Source organism: Vipera ursinii (genome assembly GCF_947247035.1).
Source record: "Vipera ursinii genome assembly, chromosome: 3".
NCBI lineage: Eukaryota > Metazoa > Chordata > Lepidosauria > Squamata > Viperidae > Vipera > Vipera ursinii.
The window spans coordinates 126,452,066-126,471,631 of record NC_139516.1 but is presented as its reverse complement, the minus strand read 5'-3'; the positions used below and the strand labels follow the sequence as shown (position 1 = coordinate 126,471,631).

Here is a 19,566-nt window from a genome sequence, read left to right as displayed (position 1 = left end):
CTTGCTTTGTTAGCACTACAGGCCTTGGTGGTAGTGTGGTTACTATGGGCAATCACAACTGTGTTAATTTGGAAGCTGCTCTAGCGCATGTGTTCTCCATGGCCGTCCTGTGTCTACTTCTAAGTGCTGCTGGGCATGCAGACAGAAGTGGATTCCTTGCTCACTTGCTGTCAGCATCACCATTGCCTTACTGCATTAAAGAAGGGTGGAGCACATTTGTTTCCAGTCATTCCCTTCAGCCTCAATTCACCTGCCAGCCAAGATATTTTTAAGCACAGGTTGCACTCTCTAATGAGAATGTTCTGCCCCTGTTGAAATGTAGCCTGATCAACAGGTACCAGGCATAGAGGAAGGCCATTTGTATAATTCTGTCTCATTTCATTCTGTATTTCTCCTTAGCCCTTGCTGCATTTAGACTGGGCAATTTGACAGATGCTAAACTTGCTATTGGAAATATCCATCCTGGGTCAGGCCATCATGCCCATCCCATATTAAGGAGAGTGACTAGGGATGCTTATTAATAGATAAACTGCCATTCTTGTTAGTGTGATAGAATAGCAGTTTATGCTAGGGTAATATTATTAATTAGCTTATTTTGTGCCACCTTAAGGATCAGTGAATAATTTCACCTCAGCTGTGAGAAAGAGCCCTAAATGTTGCTTCTGTACTAGCAATAATCTTGACTTTCTTTCCTATTTTTTTTCTTTCTCCATCCCTGTTATACCAGAATTAACTACTGGCACTAGTAACACTGACTTGGAACAAGCTTCAAATGTTGTAGTATTTGGTGCTTCCATTCACCATTGGAGTGAGATAACAGGAATAGTGTTGAAAGAGTAGAAACTAGAAATGAGACTTGCTTACACAACATATGCATCAGTTAAAAAATTAAAGTGTGTCATTCTTCAGTTACTTCTCAAATTTAACCACATGGCAAATTCTGGTGTTTTTTTTTTAACTACCTGAAATGCTCTTATAGCAAATAAATAAGATGAACTTCAGTAGTTTTTGTAAGGACATGCAAACATTACTTTCCTGTCTACTTTATATTAATGGTAGGCATTGTCATTTTATTTTTGCCACTATAGGGCTAAGTTGAATATACAATACTAACAATAATTGTATTATTCCTTTTACTGACTATATTACACCTTAAGAATGCTGTTCAGATTTAAATAAGTGGGAAAGAGTTTCAGATTTGAGGTTTATGCATGGTGATGAATTTCTTACTCCTTATCCATTTGTGTGCACTATTTATGTCGAATTAAATTCATGCAAGAAAAATAAGTGTGAAGGTAAGTTCAGAAGTTTTTTAAAAAATGCCTCCAGCATATTTGATATACCAGGACTATAAAAATGCTGAAGATTTGTTTGTGTGAGAATAAATAATGATGTATAGCATACTATTTTTTTTGCATGTCAACTGAAAGTAAAATAACTTGTATTAACAATTCCTCTTTCTCATAGGGTGGATTATAATCTCAAAAATGGGCTTTTCATCATAGCAAGACAATAAATTTCTACTGAAACTATCTTCTGTCCTTAAGCCTGACACAAGTTATTGAATCTGAATTTTGTGTGCTACCCTACCCAAACCAGTTCATTCTGTAGACCATAATGGGGGAAAACAGAATCACATAGAAATTAGTTCTTTAATCTCAGAGTGTCAGTATTACAGTATGGTGAGTGTTCTCAATATGAATACATGAATACATATTTGCATTTATTGCAATGGATTACCCAGAAGAATTCAAGAAATTATAATTGGTCATCCTACCTCCATTAATATTCTTTTGATACTGGTATTTTTCATGATGCAAGATTTTTAAGTCAAGATTCCAGTATAATTAGTTATTTCACTCTATGATAATTTAAAACATCAGTATAGAAATTTGATTCTGTAATATAAACACATCTTTATTCAAACTTTTCCCCCTATATGTATCCAAGACAAATTTTAGCTTGATAGTATTCATATTCATCTGAGAATGTTCTTAGAACTTAGAATGAAAGTTAATTTTTGAGGAGTGCGTTATGAATAAAAGTTATTGAAGCTCATTCATTTTTAAAGTATGAACATTGAGGTAAGTTATGAATATATTACCTTTTTTCTAGGGGGAGTCTAAGAATATTTAGTCACAGTTTTTGCTATTCATATTTTTGTAGATCATTTGTGTGATATTTTATGTATAAATTTGTTAATATATTGCTGATTTTATCTTTAAGCATTTTATACATTTTAGGTGAAGGAGAATATAGGGATTTCTGTAACTCCGTGAGTATTACCTCCCAATGTTTGAAAAATAAGATGATTTAAGAAAAAGGTTATGTGCCCATTGGAATTCATATCTAAATAAAATGGGAACAGGAAATATATCTAGATTATGACTGTACTTCAGGACAAATTCACTATATCGGAGGAGCTGCAAGTCTTAGGTGGATTCCCAAAATTGTCCACAATTTGCTGCCAAATTGTAACTTCGACTAAAATTATAACTTTTATACCGCAGAAATAGATAATTGAATATATTGGGAATAAAGCAAATGGAGTTAATATGATTATTTTGTTAAGGGATATAACACATTATATTGAATCAAATTTAGTTTTATTCTGACTTCAGTTACTTTCTTATCTGACATTAGCCATGATTGAAAATGTAGACTTCAGACCCTATTCAAATGCCATATCTGCCTTTCAAACCAAAAGGCCTTTGTTCCTTTTCAATTTTTTTAAAAAAAGGATTGCTACTTTTTGAAGCCTTACAAAAGTCATGCCTGCAATTGCTCTTAAGTTATTGTTTGAACAGCATTTCCTCAGTTCTAGACATTATAAATTCAGGGGGGTGGGTGGGGGGGAGGAAGAAACATTTCAAATGCCATGCTCTATATGGCCACTTCATGTGTAAATGGCTTTATCTTTTGGTAGAACATGATCATATCATCCACCAGAATATTGTAATTCCAAGGTAGTTATTTACATAGAGACAGTTCATTTGATAAATACTATACACGTGATAAATCTTGGACACACATTTACTTCCTGATGTAACTCTTTTATATATTAGTCTTGCTTTGCTGTATGTACTATTTGAACTGCTTCTCATAGATCTGCATTTTAGTTGCACATTGGGAGTAAACCCCATTGACCATGTAATGTTCTAGAATCTAGGCTGAAAAGGATCCAGGATAGGATTAAGCTTATTCCTGGTTGATTCCAGAAAAGTTTTGTTTTGATCCCAAAAGATGGCCTGGAGATCAGTAAAGAAGTGAGAATGTACCAGGGATGTAGCCAGCTTGCAGAACATTCAGTGAGGGTTTAATTAAAATTATTAATAAACAAAATTCTCTTTCGTTCTTCAGATGACTGGATCTATTATACCGCTGAAGCCAAAACATTAATCCTCACAAGATGTAAAGAGTAGAAGTGATTGTCTATGATTAAACAACTGCCTGCGAACAGAAAACTTAGTTTCCCTACCTTATTAAGGAAAAGAAACCAAAATATTGTTTCTCTGAGGGCTTGTTTATAACTCTGAAAGTTGGAGTAGAGGAAATATTTTTTAAAAAAATTAACATAGTTTTGTGAAAAGGTACATATAGTATTGGAAGACAGTGTGGTGTAAAGCCTAAGGTATCAAGCTAGAAACTGACACTGTGAATCTTGCGTTGAATTCAAAGCCAGCTGGGTAACATTGGGCCAGTCATTTATGAAATGTCTTTACAAAGACAAACGCGAGACCGTAGGCAAAGGTTCATAAGTTTATTCGGTTCAGCTCCCGGCAGCTGACTGTCAAAACAATCCGGGTTTATATAGGGAACTGTCAAAAAACATAACCAATCAGGTAACAGTATTTTTCCCGCCGCTTGGAGAACAGCCAATCAACGAGCGGCACTTTGACAGCTCGGCGGCTGTCAGGGAATTCCTCTCAGCTGAGCGCTTAGCTCAGTTCGGAGGACCGAATTGTGAACTGCGGATTTGACAGTTCTGGGAACTGTCAAATCTGGCGCGTGCGCGTTGGCCCCCGGCAGCCCTTTTGACAGCTGTCAACGGGAATGGCGGCCGGCGGGGCGGCGCGCATGCGTTGTTGCTTTGGGCAGCCATTTGACAGCTGTCAACTGTCAAATGCCTGCCGGCCCGGCTTTTTCTTGTGACTTGGAAACCCTCGGTTTCCAGATATGATTCACCCCCTTTCCCCCCCCTGAACAGGTATGTTATTCATAACAACAATCGAACGTTTCAAACAAGTATTGTTAACAGGGGTTTTGGCAGTTGGCGGGTTTCCCTTCCATTCAAAGTCCTCGAGGTATGCGGGGGGTCTTCTGGCTCGGCTGGACCGTCGGAGGCAGGGGGTGCTTGCTTTAGGTTGTGAAGCTGGAGGAGTTATTTCTGGGCGGACTTCAGCAGGCCTTTGTGGGTCCTGGGGAGGGAAAAATTCATCGGGTCCGGGGGTGTCGGCAGGCGCAGGCTCACCCAGAATCGGCTGCAGGGGGGGGGTTAGGTAGAGACCTGGGTCGGAGCTGATCTGTGTGTCTGCGTTGCGTAGGTCCTGTCCCAGTGTCCACTGTATATGATAATGGTCCTGTTTGGTCCAGGATAACCCCCTGAACCCACTTATCCCTTCCCCCATAATCTCGAGACCAAACATTTTGACCCTTGGAGAATGTTTTTGGCTGGGCGTTCGGTGTCATTTCGGCTGCCGGTCTGTCGGGGTGGAGTCTGTCGAGCCTTGTCACCAGACAGCGACCCCATCGAAGTTCGGCCGGACTTTTGCCGGTGGAGGTGCACGGCGTAGCATGGTGGGCTAAGAGAAATTGTGCCAAGCGACGGTGCCAGTTCCCCGTGATGATTCTTTTGAGGGCGTCTTTGGTGGTCCTCACCATAACCTCCGCAAGGCCATTGGACGATGGGTGGAAGGGAGCCGATGTTGAGTGCCTAATACAATTGCTCCTCATGAAGATCTGAAAGTCATGAGAAGTAAATTGAGGGCCATTGTCTGATATAATAACGTCGGGGAGACCGTGTGTTGCGAAGATTCCCCTGAGGGCTTGGATGGTTGCGGCAGATGTTGTGCTGTGAACCGGGAGAACCTTCAGCCACTTAGAATAACTGTCTACAACTATGAGGAAGACCTGCCCTTGGAAAGGTCCGGCATAATCAATGTGGATGCGGGACCAGGGGTTTTTTGTGAGTTCCCATTTGTGAATAGGGGCTCTGGGTTGGAGTGGGCGGGATTCCTGGCACAAATAGCAACCAGCGATGTGTTTTTCTATGTCTTGGTCTATTCCCGGCCACCAGACGTAGCTGCGGGCCAGGGCTTTTGTTTTTACGATGCCCGGGTGGCCCTCATGTAATATGTGCAGTACCTTTGGTCTGTGTTTGAGTGGTACGATTACCCTGCACCCCCAGAGTAAACATCCCAAGTGTGATGTTAATTCATTTTGCCTAGAGAAGTATGGCTGAAATTCTGTGCCTGGACAGGAGGTTTGCCAGCAGTGTGTACCCACGCTAACACTCTGCTAAGTGTCTTGTCTTGGGATGTTGCAGCAGCGATGTCATTCGCTGTCAGTGGGCATTCCAGGAGTTCTTGAATAGCTAAGATGTTGCTCGCTGGAGCCGGGTCTGGTTCTGTGTGGGGTAGGGGCAATCTGCTGAGGCCGTCAGCGTGACACATTTGGTGTCCTGGCTTGTATACTAGTTGGTAGGAATATGCTGCGAGGAATGTTGTCCAGCGCAACATCCTGGGGGATAAGATTTGGGGGGTTTGACGGTCCCAGGTGAATAGTCCTAGCAGTGGCTTGTGATCTGTGTAAATCACAAAGGGGCAGCCGTAAAGGTAATCGTGAAATTTTTTTATTCCCGCCACAATTGCCAGGGCTTCCTTATCAATCTGGGCATAGTTTCTTTCCGTTTTGGAAAGAGTTCTGGAATAATATGCCACCGGGGCTTGGGTGCCATCGCTGTCTAAATGGCTTAAAACTGCTCCGATCCCGTATGGGGATGCGTCGCAGGCTATGCAGAGAGGTTTGTCTTCTTTGTAGTGGGAAATAGTGGCGTTGCTGGAAAGCATTTGTTTGAGTGATTTGAAACTGTTTTCATGGACTGTTGTCCACTGCCAGGCTGCTCCTTTATCGAGCAGCCTGTGGAGGGGTTCTGCGATAGTTGCCTTCCCTGGCAGGAAGGCATGATAAAAATTTAAAAGTCCAAGGAAAGCTTGGAGCTCGGTTTTATTTTTAGGGGTAGGGGCGGCTTTGATAGCAAGGATTTTTGAGTTGGTGGGGTGGATTCCTTGCAAGTCAATTTTGTAGCCTAGGAAATCTGCGGATGGGACGCCTATGGAACATTTTTCACGTTTAAGTTTTAGCCCCGCTTTCCTAAATCTCGATAATACTTCTTGTAGCCTGTCTGCTAAGTTGTTTTTTGATTCCCCTGCGATGAGTATGTCATCGAAATAGGGGCAGACACCTGGGATTCCTTTTAAGGTTTTTTCCATGACTTCCTGGAAGATACCAGGAGCCACTGAGATGCCGAATTGGAGGCGGTTTACTTTAAAAGCGCCGCGGTGTGTGATAATGGTTTGGGCCTCAGCTGTTTCCTGGGTGACAGGTAGCTGAAGGAAGGCATGCGCTAGGTCGAGTTTGGCGAATATTGAGCCGGACCCTACTGTATCTCTGACAGCACGTCTCTGACTGCAGGTACTGGGTATGCATGGGGATTTAATGCGCGATTTAGAGTTGCTTTATAATCTGCACATATTCTCACATCCCCATTCGGTTTAACTGGTGTCTCTATGGGAGTTTCCCAGGTTCCCCCGTCTGTTGGTTCTAGGACTCCAAGGCTGACTAAACGGTCTAATTCGGCCTCGATTTTTTGTTTCAGTGCAAAAGGGACCCTTCTTGCCTTGATGCGGATGGGACCTACTTCAGGTTTTAATTTGAGGTCTATAGGGGTGCCAGTATATTTGCCAAGCGTTCCGTCGAAAACATCCGCGAACGCCTGGCAGACCTGCTCTAATGTTCGGGATTGTATGCGGTTGGTGCCCTCCAGGTGGATGCCCAGAGCCTCGAACCAGTCTAACCCGATGAGGGTGGTCCTGGGTGCCTCAGTAATCTGGATCGTTAAGTGCCCAAGGAATTTTTTGTATTCTACTTTTACTTGTGCCTGCCCCTTTAACTGGATAGCGGCCCCTTGGAAATCTGCGAGGAGTATTTTGGAGGGCTGCAGGGGGATACGGCGTCTATTTTTAAAACCAATTTTTTTGAGAGTGTCCCAAGACATTATTGAAACAGAGGAACCAGAGTCAACCTCCATTTCGCAGGGCACCCCTTGAATTTTAACCCAGATCTTAATTTTGGGTTGTAAATGGTGGATGGTCGAGATTTTTTGTTTGGCCCGGATGGACAACACTGAGGGCTGGGGAATTTCTTTGGCGGGGGAAGGGACCTTGGTCCTACCTGCCGGAATTTCCTCAAGTTCGTGGAGGGTTTCCCGGTTCAAACTGCGACACGCGGAGCGAATGTGCCCGGTCTTCCCACATCCGTGGCACTTGGCGTTTCTGAAACGGCATGTGGCTCTGGCGTGAGCCCCGCCGCAGCTGGCACACTTCGGTTTTGGGCCTGTGGAGGTGGGTCTTGGGCCAGGACCGGCTGGCTTGAATGGCCTGCAGTTCTTTCCGTGGTCAGCGCTCATTTTGCTGAAGCGGGACATGATGTCGTCGACGCCGGTGTAGGTCTCTGGTTGCTCGTCGTCCAGTTCCCCAGCGTGGTGGACTGACCCGGCCGGGCTGCTTCTGAACACCGGGGAGCCCTCACGGTGGCTGTCTTCGTAGGCCATGATCTCTAATGTGAGTTGAGCGAGGTCCATCGTGGGTCTGGCTACCAATTTCTGCTGGAGCCTCTCGTTAGAGAGACCGGCGATAACCTGGTCTCTGATGCGGTCTTCCAGGTCAGGAAATTGGCACCTGCGGGCAGCGTGACATACCCCAGCGATGAAGGCTGTGGTCGTTTCGCCCGGTTGCTGGTGGCGGCGGGCGAAATGGAGGCGCCAATACAGCTCGGACCGACGGGGCATGAAGTGCTTGCTGAGGCGGTCGGTCAGCACGGCGTATGGGACGGTCGCGATGGGGTCTGGGCTGCAGAGCCCTACGGCGATGTCATAGACGGCGGGCCCGCTGAGACACAGGAGGGCTGCAGCTTTGTGGCGGTCCTCCGTTATCTTGTTGACAACGAGGTAGCCTTCAATTTGTCCCCAGTGCGACTCCCATCCCTCGGGATGGCGGACGTCGAATTCTCTGACGTGACCTAAATTTGCCATGGGTCTGGGTCCACAGTACTGTTCAAACTGCCGAAGGGTTCCTTTGCCCTCAAAGTGGCTTCAGCGGTGACTTGTCAGCAAGAGGGATCGGAACTCCTTCGCGGTGTGACTTAGCTCAGTAGGCAGCTCTATAGTACTGGTATCCCACGTTCGTCGCCAGGTGAAATGTCTTTACAAAGACAAACACGAGACCGTAGGCAAAGGTTCATAAGTTTATTCGGTTCAGCTCCCGGCAGCTGACTGTCAAAACAATCCGGGTTTATATAGGGAACTGTCAAAAAACATAACCAATCAGGTAACAGTATTTTTCCCGCCGCTTGGAGAACAGCCAATCAACGAGCGGCACTTTGACAGCTCGGCGGCTGTCAGGGAATTCCTCTCAGCTGAGCGCTTAGCTCAGTTCGGAGGACCGAATTGTGAACTGTGGATTTGACAGTTCTGGGAACTGTCAAATCTGGCGCGTGCGCGTTGGCCCCCGGCAGCCCTTTTGACAGCTGTCAACGGGAATGGCGGCCGGCGGGGCGGCGCGCATGCGTTGTTGCTTTGGGCAGCCATTTGACAGCTGTCAACTGTCAAATGCCTGCCGGCCCGGCTTTTTCTTGTGACTTGGAAACCCTCGGTTTCCAGATATGATTCAATTTACTTTCAGCCCTAGGAATAAGGCAATGGCAAACCACTCCTGTAAAACCTTGGCAAGAGAACTGCAAAGACTTGTCCAGGCAGTCTCCAAAACTCAGACATGATTGAAGAATTGTTTTTATAGTATTAGCTGGAATGATAATAAAGAGCCAAGTTAAAATATTTTTATTTTTTAAAAAAGTGTATATTGTACTAAACAAATAGCACCCGCTAGGATGAAATTTGTTATCTGCTAGCTTAGTACTGTGCAAGTGCTGTTATTTTCTAAAATATACTTTAATATTAATGCATACATTTGAAAATATATTGCATTTTTAAAGACCAAAAAAAGAAATAAATTGAGGGAGAACGTGGACATAGAAAGAGCTACAAAACAAAAAAGACTGGAAGACATATTAGAAACTTCACATACACAGGACTATGTCAACAGGTTGGTGATACGTATTTTGTCTCCTATTTGCTCTCAAAATTATATTTAAAAATCACAGTAGATCTATTTAATGACTATGCTGGGCTGCTAAACTAAAGCATCTTAGGAGCATTGGTTCTCTAATACTTAGAGTAAAATAGGTGTAGGGAGTTAATAGATGTGGCTTAATTAACTCAAACCCACATCAAACTTTATTGGAAGCTTGAGGAACTGCTAACTCCAAGAGCAGTCCAAATAACTAATAGTAGGAAAGGATTATTACCTCAGGTATCAGGAGTTCAAAAGATTAGTAAGTTTATTTCCTCACTTAAACACACCCCTCTAATTCTCTTCTATAATAGTATGTGGGAAAGGCCTTGGGAGACTGGCTAAGAGATGCTGCCATGGCAATGGTTAGATAAGAGACAGCATGGTCTGCAGTAGATAGTCAGTGGGACTAGAAGTTCAGAAGACATATGTTCACATGCTTAATTTTAGAAAGAAATTCAGTGCATAATATACAGTAAATACTTTTATCATAGTTCAAAGGAAATAAAAAGATACCATTTTATTTTCAGTATGGAGAAATTATGCTGTTTTACATTTCTGTCATATGTACATTATTTCAGTTGAGCTGGTAAATTTATATTTCTCATCCTAGTAAGGATTCCAGCTGTGATGAACGTAACAGAGTAAATGTATAAAAGTTTTAAGAATTATTACTGCATGGGACAGATTAAACTATTCACTGTCTATTTATTATTAACACTACATGGTAATTTAATTTTAAAACCATTACAGAAGAAATCAACAAAGTAGAATTCCACAATTCCTGACTCATTTTAGCAGAAAAAGAAAAAGTGAAAGTGAAATGCCAGGATTTTTTAAAAAAAGATTACAGAAAAGATAATATGTAAGTGGACTACAGTGAGACCAGAACACATATGCGTCTCCTCTCCTCAATTTCTTGAGGAAATTGAGGGCATGAGAAAATAATCTGTGTACAAATGTCATGCTGTATAAAAATATGACCCCAACTCCAAGAAGGGCAGCCACTGTTGATTTAGGTTTCGGATTACACTGACTGCTAACGTTATTCTTGATGCCACCTACTCAAGCAAGTATTCATCAGTATGGATTAAAGATTCAGTATTAGATTCAAGATGAGTTCAAGATGCATTCACTTCTGCCTGAAAATATTTAAAGTATATATAACTAATAATATAAACACAGAAAATAAAGTGAAATGAGAAGCAGGAAAGAAGTATGAGAACCAGAACAAACTGGGACACCAAAGACTAGTTTGAAGTAGCGAATTCATATTTAATGTATAGCAAAATGATCATGAAACAAAAAGATCCTCAAGAATATAGTACTTAAAGTGTCTTTTGAATGCTTAAAATGCACACTCATGATGAGAACATATACTTGGTTTTCAGATAATTATTGCAGAAGAAACATTGTTTGGCAAATTTTTTATTTGGCAAATATGCATTTTATAAAAGGTATTCTGAATGGATGCTCATAATTCTTTTCTGTGTATTTAGTTCTTTTCCATAATTAGTTGCAGAAGCCAAGGCAGCCTTACATTTGATCATTTTAAATGTCTTTTACAGAAATTTGACTGAAAATGCAATTTTTATGAATACAAGCCAGCCAAATACTGAATTTGATGGGACAGGACTTCAGAAAGATATGACATATCCAATGAAGGTATTGCAGAATTGCATAAATCCAGATTTGCTCTGTGAACATTGATATTTATAGAAAGATTGCCTTTCATCAGAAACTAATTTCTGCACTAGCAATTTCTAACATATTCTAACCACTGTTTCTCCCCCTATGATTACACTGTGACTTTACTGTGAGTACATAATGAGATTTCATGAAGATGCAGCCTGGGTAAAGGATTGCCTACAACTATATATCAGTAGCAATTGCATTTAGACTTATATAGAGCACCAAAATGCTTTACAGCATTCTCTGGGCCAGGGGTAGGCAACCTTGGCTCTTTTATGACTCGTGGACTTCAACTCCAAGAATTCCTGAGCCAGGCTGGCTCAGGAATTCTGGGAGTTGAAATCCACGAGTCATAAAAGAACCAAGGTTGCCTACCCCTGCTCTGGGCATTTTACAATGTCAGCATTTGTCCCTGACAATCTGGGTTCTCATTTTACCAACCTCGGAAGGATGGAAGGCTGAGACAACCTTGAGCACCATCAGGATCGAACTCCAGGCTGTGGGCAGAGTTAGCCTGGAATACTGCATTCTAACCACTGCGCCACCACGCCTCCTATATGTTCCCGCTTCAGTCTTTTACTTACTTATTAGTCATAACTGCAAATTATACATAAACCTCTATGAAAAACAGGCTGCAGAGAAAAAGGGGATATAAGAACATTATAAAATCAGTTTGTATCAGTATTAGAGAAAAATAATAAAATTGTTTTTTTCCCCCTCAGAATCAGTCAGAAGAAACCAAGTATTCATGCTGTAGCTCTGTCATTTCCACCAATGGTCATAATGTGAAGGCTTTAGGTAACTACAAAGGTGCAGGACTGACATAAACACTGGGAACTAATTTTAACCGAGTAACTGTCCCAATCTAAATTGTAATAATTGATGCTAAGCCTTGTGAAAACCCTTATTATTTATAAAAACCAGCATGGCGGTGATGGTTAGAATACAAGGGGATATCTGGGAACACTGGATTAAAGTCCTTCTCATATAGCTCATGGAGTGACTTTGGTCAGATCAAAATCTCAAAGTCCAACCTACTAAATTACTCAGTAAAATGACATAAAGGATTAAAAACAATGGAATAGTACAACAAATTACTGAAGAGATTAAATTTAAATGTTTGGTTAAGTTGGGTGAGTTTGGCTGTAAATTTGCATGATGTTGCCTGAGTTCAATTTGGCAGATTAAAGCATAAAGATTTACACACTTATTTTCTTTCCTCAAAGGAAAGTAGAGAGTTATATATTTTTAAGAATGTTTGCATATAGATTGCTTACTTGTGACAGCTAATATAAATAGTGTTGATGAAAGGATCACAAGCTTGGTAATGCCCTGTAAAACTGTGTAACGTAAAATTGCATTACCCAATAACAAATCTGGAAGCAGCTTCTGATATGGAAAAGAAATCAGAATAAATTCTGGAAGAAGATTCTTGGAGGGAGCATCCTATAAATGCAAACCTCTCTTTTCTCTCTGGTTATCAAACTATTAAGTTGTACAAATTAGTAAGGCATTGTTGATCCTACACATTCTTTAGAAAATGTCTTTCATACAGTTTTCCTATTACTTAATAATAGAACAACATATGGAAATGAACAGATCAAAAATTGCAGAGAACAATAAACAAGAGAAACATACAACTTCACAGAACAGATCAGAGCAAAGAATGGAGAGAAAAAAGAAAGGATTCTTGGAATACTTGAAAAGGTACTGCAATTAGTATGTTACTGTAAATTGTTGTATTTCTTGGGGCTGTTGTTTTGGTATATCCCAGGGGTAGGCAACCATGGCACTTTTATGACTCATGGACTTCAACTCCCAGAATTCCTGAGCCAGCATGGCTCAGCTTGGAAACCTCTCCCTTTCCCCTCAGCATGGCTGGCTCAGGACTTCTGGGAGTTGAAGTCCACGAGTCATAAAAGAGCCAAGGTTGCCTACCCCTGGTATATCCCTTAGAGTAGGCTTGACTAAAAAGGTTTATATGTTCATTCATAAACAAGGAAGTAAATAAAAAAGCATGAAAACATCTTGATTTTATGACAGGAAAATTATAGCAGCTCCAATAAGCTATTTAACTATACCAAGGGTAGTCAACCTTGGCTCTTTTATGACTTGTGGATTTCAACTCCCAGAATTCCTGAGTCAGCATGGCTGGTTCAGGAATTCTGGGTATTGAAGTCCACAAGTCATAAAAGAGCCAAGGTTGACTACCTCTGAACTAGATCATGGATAATAAGATATGTTAACTCGAAAATCCCTTGAGGCTATTAATTTAATGTTACAGGTTTGTGTGTGCATACGATGATCACAATATTTACAAAAATACTTAAAAAAAGAATTTTTCCCAAAAGCCTTCCCCCTAATGATATTAATAATGCAGTGACAGAATATGTGGAAAGAGCCATGCAGGGGAGGGGAACATAAATTGTAAAATGGGTATTCAAAGCCTTTCAATCACGGACACATTTTTTAAGACCAACCAAAATAACACAGAGGAGACTGCAAGTTTTCTAAATCTCATTAGTTAACCCAGATGTTTACACCTCCAAATCAATCCCAAGATGGAGGTTATGGATGGTATACTGAATTTGTGCTAAATATTATTAATGGATTATACTTAATCTTTTGTTAGAATATTTTTCAACATCCACTTCTCTAGACCAGCAGTCTCCAACTTATCTGGGACCAGGGACTGGTTTCATGGAAGACAAGGGTTTCCGTGGTCCTGGGTGGGGGAGGGAAACCTAGATCCCATACATTGAAGATGTTCACTTGCTTGCCCACCTCTTCCTTGTCCTGGGTTCTAACTAGCCACGGACCAATACTGAACCGTGGCCTGGGGGTTGGGGATCCCTGCTATAGAGGACGTTTTTAACAAGCATTGAGGAGTTCATAACATGAATAGATTGTAAATTCCTCTCCTCTACAAGGAACATAAAATGTAGCGTTGATTTAATAGTTATGTGATAGACAAGATTCTATCTGTACATTAGTGCAATAATCTTTATGTGAAGATTGCAAGTTAATGTGATTACAGAAGTTTTACAAGGAAAGTTTTACAAGGAAAAGATAATACAAATATTCTTGTATGCAGTAAAACAGGCTGCCTTCTTGGAAATCTTTGTTTTTAAATGTTGTTGATGTTCTGTGTTGAGCAATGCTCTAAGTGCAGGGTTTTTTTTGTCCCCTATCAGTGCTCTCTTTCCACAGTTCCCTCAACAAAATTTTAGTGGCAGTGATCAAGCTTCGTGAGTCCCTTGTGTAACTGCAAAGATAAGAGACGTCTCTTCAAGAAATATAGAAAAGTCAAAAGAAAGGAGCTTGCTGTTCGACTTAGTACAGTTATTTTAAAAAAAATTAAGATGCTTTAGGATCTGATATGCGCATATTGTTTATATTATTATTTTACCTTTAAATATTTAACATAAAATCAATAAAAAAATAAACATTCAAGTCCGGAGTTGCTCATGTTTAAGGACTTCTTGTTGAATTTTCATTGGTATAAACATACTTAAAGTAACTAAGTATTGTCTGAATAATATTTTTTTAATATTCACTATTAAAAGTTAAACTACATTGTTACAGGACTGCTAGTATTACCATAGGCCATTGATATTGCTCCATCTATATGGAGATAAATATAGTACATACATATCCATAACACTCATATCTGCAAAGCATAGAAAAGAAGTAAGACATGGTAAGCCAAAGGATGACAAAAAGAAAAGAAATTTGATTTACCTAAAACCATTTACTGTGCATCTCCATCCGTTTCTGTCATTAGAAAGCATTCAGGCTTTCACTACCTCACAGAATAGGGCATGAGAAGTGGTCCTTCATTAGTTCAAGGACTATAATATCAAACAGACATTCATATATAAATTTGTCATGAATGGCAAATGGAAAAATCACCATGATATTCCATTACATATACATTTATTAAATAAAAAAACTTTACTGCAAAACAGAGGTATCTTTTTCTTCATTTAATTTTGCTTATTTTGCTTATTATTTGCTTATAGAGCCTTGGTGGAGCAGTGGGCTAATGCCTCCCTAAGTAACACCAGCTGCCTGCAATTAGTGCAGGTTCGAGTCCCACCAGGCTCAAGGTTGACTCAGCCTTCCATCCTTCCGAGGTAGGTAAAATGAGGACCCAGATTGTTGGGGGCAATAAGCTGACTTTGTAAAAATGCCGCTTGGGGGTGTATGAAAGCCCTAATAAGCAGGCATATACATAGAATGAAGGCTACTGCTAAGCTTGTAAGCCACCCTGAGTCTTCGGAGAAGGGCGGGATATAAATGGAATTAAAATAAATAAATAAATAAAAATAAATTTGGCAGCATTTTTCATTAGCCAGAACACAAGTGTTTGGTTTTATACAGGGGACTCAAAATCACAGCCATTCAAGTTACCTTCAGTGGCCACCACAATAATTAGGAAAGAGGAAGTTCCAGTGTATGTGTGAGTGTGTCTTTTGGCTACACCTATCTGAAAGAGTCACTCTGCTACGCGGCACAGAGTGAGCGCCTGTTACTCGTCCCAGCTTCTGCCAACCTAGCAGTTTGAAAGCACGTAAAAATGCAAGTAGAAAAATAGGGACCACTACGGTGGGAAGGTAACAGCGTTCCGTGCGCCTTTGGTGTCTAGTCATGCCGGCCACATGACCACGGAGACATCCTCAGACAAGTGCTGGCTCTTCGGCTTTGAAACGGATATGAGCACCGGCCCTAGAGTCGGAAACGACTAGCACGCATGTGCGGGGGAACCTTTACCCTTACCTTTATCTGAAAGAGTGCCTTAATTCTGGGCTAGGAGTACAGCTGCTCCCTGCAAGCCCTGCCTGGCCAGTTTCTTGTCAATGTAAAAGAGACTTCTTAATAATTGGCCTTAATGAGATGATTGAGTGCTACTTCTTGCAGGCACTCCTATTCTTTGGACCTGGTAATGAGCTAGTGCTCTACTTTCTCCTGGTCTCTGTGTGTCTGTCCCCACAGAATGCTCTCCACTCACTGAAATGGGCAGGAGCAATTCTGCCTTTTTTGTGGGGGCCATACTCCTTCTTAGCAAAGGGAGATGTCCTTACTCTTTTATTCGGTTTATTTATTCTTCTTATACTTTTATTACTCTAATATTGTTGTGGAACACAAAAATTACTTGGAGGGCTGGGCACAAATGTGATTTCGAAATCCCGGATCTCTGAGACTTTCATTTCTGAAAAGCATTGTCTGTGATTGTTTCCAAACTAAGCATTAGTAGATGGAAAGCTACGTAAAGTTTGTGTGTGTGTTATGCTTCATTGGTCATGCAGTGGTCTTTTGAGTCTAGTGTAGAGATAAGAGTCATGGGCCAACTAACCCCCAAGTTCTAAAATTAAACATGGAATGTCTTACCATTTACATACATACCAGTGACCCACAGAGCCTTTAAGCTCCTGCTTCATTCCTTAACTCAATATTTCTCAGGCTTGGCAATTTTAAGATGCATGGACCAACTTCTGGGAACTGAACTCCACACATCTCAAAATTGCCAAGGCTAAGAAACACTGTACAAACTCATAACATGGTAATACAAAAAGGAATCATAAAAGGGATATAATAGCCACACTTTTGTATGATTGCTCAACCTCTGACCTGTTTTGATAGTGAGAGAGAAGAATTAGTTGTGCATTAACTCTTTTGCGGGAGGGGCTCATACAACCACTGACAATTGCTAATTATAGAGATCATTGTTCTCAATATTTTTTTATTCTTATAACACTGAATTACTCTATCTTCCTACCACTTTTAAAATACCACTTTTATTCCTTCTCTGTAGATGAGAGCTTCTAGGCCACTGCAAATCTGTTTCTTCACAGATGCTTTCTAATTATCTTTACTTAAAAAAAATAGCTATAAATACCATGTTCACCATGGCTAAAATGATAATTTAATGATATAAATTAATAGGCAGGTTGTCCAGTAGAGAAGACTCCAATCTTTTTCTTAAGATAGAGATTTCTTCAATAATAATAATAACAAAAATAATAAAAATGTGCCACACTCACTATCAAACAAGGAAAAATAGTGACAACTGAAGGAGTCAAGATGCCCCACAAAAATAACATTAAGAGTCTTGCTGAGGATGATTACTACAAATATCTGGGTATCCTTCAAGCTGAAATCAAGAAAAAGATTAGAGGTGAATACATCAAGAGAGCAAAAAAAGATCTTAAAATCCAAACTCAATGGAGGAAATATCATCAATCAACACCTAGGCAATTCCAGTCATTAGATACACAGCTGGGATAATGGACTGGACTCAAGCAGAACTAAAAGCGATGGGTAGGAAGACCAGAAAAATAATGACAATGAATCACGCCCTTCATCCATGCAGTGACATTGAAAGACTCTACCTACCAAGGCCAACCTAGCAGTTCGAAAGCATGTAAAAATGCAAGTAGAAAAATAGGGACCACTACGGTGGGAAGGTAACAGCGTTCCGTGCGCCTTTGGCATCTAGTCATGCCGGCCACATGACCACGGAGACGTCCTCGGACAAGCGCTGGCTCTTCGGCTTTGAAACGGAGATGAGCACCGGCCCCTAGAGTCGGAAACGACTAGCACGCATGTGCGGGGGAACCTTTACCTTTACCTTACCTACCAAGGCAAATAGGTAGACGTGGAATGTTACAAGTACATCAGATGGTTGAAGAAGAAAAATGGCTTTGGAAGAATATCTGAAGGACAATGATAAAGATGCACTAAAGTTACTATATCAGGAAGGCTTACTGACTACTGGTAAGCTGCTGCAAAAAGATTGCACACTCTGACTACAAGCAGCGGCATGACAAAGTAGCAACAATGGTGCATTGGAAGATTTGCAAGAAATATTTGCCTGCAAGCAAGAACTGGTGGGACCATAAAATAGAGAAAGTCATAGAAAATAAAAACTTTAAATTGCTCTGGAACTTTAGAATTCAAACAAACAGGCACCTGTCACATAACACCGCAGTCTTAACAATTGTCAATAAGAAGGACAAAAAAGTTTGGATAGTGGACATGGCAGTGCCTAGAGACAGCAGAATAAAAGAGAAAGAACTGGAGAAGATAATACCAAAGACCTACAAACAGAAATAGAATGACTCTGGCAAAGGCAAGCAAGGGTAGTACCAATAATAATAGGTGCCTTGGGTGCAATTCTGAAACAACCGGTGCACGACCATTGGCATTGAGAAATTTGCCATCAGTCAATTGCAAAAGGCAGCCTTACTGGGAACAGCTTCCATCCTGCAATGGTATCTGTAACACCATCAGACATCCACATCTGCCTATCCCCAGGTCCTTGGTAAGGACTCGGTAGGTAGACAAAAAATGCCAAACCCAGTCTGAACATCTGGCTGACTATGTGATGGATAATAATAATAATAATAATAATAATAATAATAATAATAATAATAATAATATCATCATCATCATCTGCAGTGCAGTCTTCATTTCAGTGGCGTGCTTGAAAAAAAAATAAAAAAATAGCCTTTTCTGCTACTTTGTACAGCACATTTAGTTCTTTTCCTATGAGAAGTTCTCTGTTGCTCTCTACTGACTCAGGTTATCCATTTACAAAGAACATCAGTATCATAACATCCTGGGAGTAGGAATAATAAGGCACTTCGTATTCTTTTCCTGGAAAAATCTACTAAATGGGCAAGTGTAGATCTTTGAAGAAAATGCTTCGCCTGAATGAATAATGACACAGCAAGTTCAATATTTTGTGAGTTCTAGTCAGGAGTTAGGCATAAAAGACGACTGGGTGACTTTGGGTCAGTCACTCTCTCTCAGCCCAACCCACCTCACAGGGTTGTAGTTATGGGGAAAATAGGAGGAGAAAAGATTATTGGGTATGATACCACCTGGAGTTATTTAAAAATAAATATCAATGCTACGAGATAAATAAATACATTTTGGCGAAGCTGTATATTTTATAGCATACACAGAATTCCAATCTGGAGCTGTAGTTGTTGTGATGCAGAATTGAATGCTTAACCCTTAGTTCTTGCAGGAGAAGTCTAAGTTATAATTTTGATAATCTCACCTCCCAATTCATCCAATTAGACATTACAGAACTTATACCTTTACTTTCTATTCCATGCTGCCTTTAAATGTGGATTCAGCACTTCAGTATTTCTTTCCTGCTGCCTGTCTTGAGTTACATTAGTGAGAATGGAAAATTAGAAAGCAAGAAAGTAAAGAGATTTAAAATCAAGAAAGGAGGTCTGTGTATGGGGGGGTATACACACACATAAACACACACTTTTATGGACTCTTTCATACTACTTGCAAATTGTGTTACCTATCCTAAGAAGAACTGCTAGGAATTCTAAATGTCCCAGTATTATTTGTATATACTATAGATGCACATTAAAAAAAAGAAATTCATTCAGGGATGAGATATTGCAGTTTATGAGCTTTAATTCCGCTGGGCTAATTTCCT

The 19,566-nt window shown here is 40.7% G+C and overlaps 2 protein-coding genes across 2 annotated transcripts in view; both read left to right on the top strand.

Moving 5' to 3' along the window:
* MAJIN (membrane anchored junction protein) overlaps positions 1–1,354 on the top strand; it is a gene marked incomplete at its 3' end in the record, with an annotated part of 41,368 nt that extends 40,014 nt beyond the window's left edge. Inside the window, exon 5 of the mRNA XM_083360299.1 lies at positions 1,170–1,354. Within this exon, the coding sequence (XP_083216425.1) occupies positions 1,170–1,354 (185 nt within the window). The remainder of the gene's footprint in view (positions 1–1,169) is intronic.
* A 718-nt stretch (positions 1,355–2,072) lies between these two features.
* LOC310638937 (uncharacterized protein) lies at positions 2,073–14,527 on the top strand (the record flags this gene model as incomplete). The annotated part of the gene is made up of 6 exons (XM_083360298.1): positions 2,073–2,084; positions 9,271–9,380; positions 10,976–11,072; positions 11,822–11,897; positions 12,677–12,806; positions 14,294–14,527. 6 exons carry the CDS (start codon positions 2,073–2,075, stop codon positions 14,349–14,351), a joined length of 483 nt encoding a protein of 160 aa, XP_083216424.1. The 3' UTR covers positions 14,352–14,527.
* Positions 14,528–19,566: the final 5,039 nt, after the last annotated feature.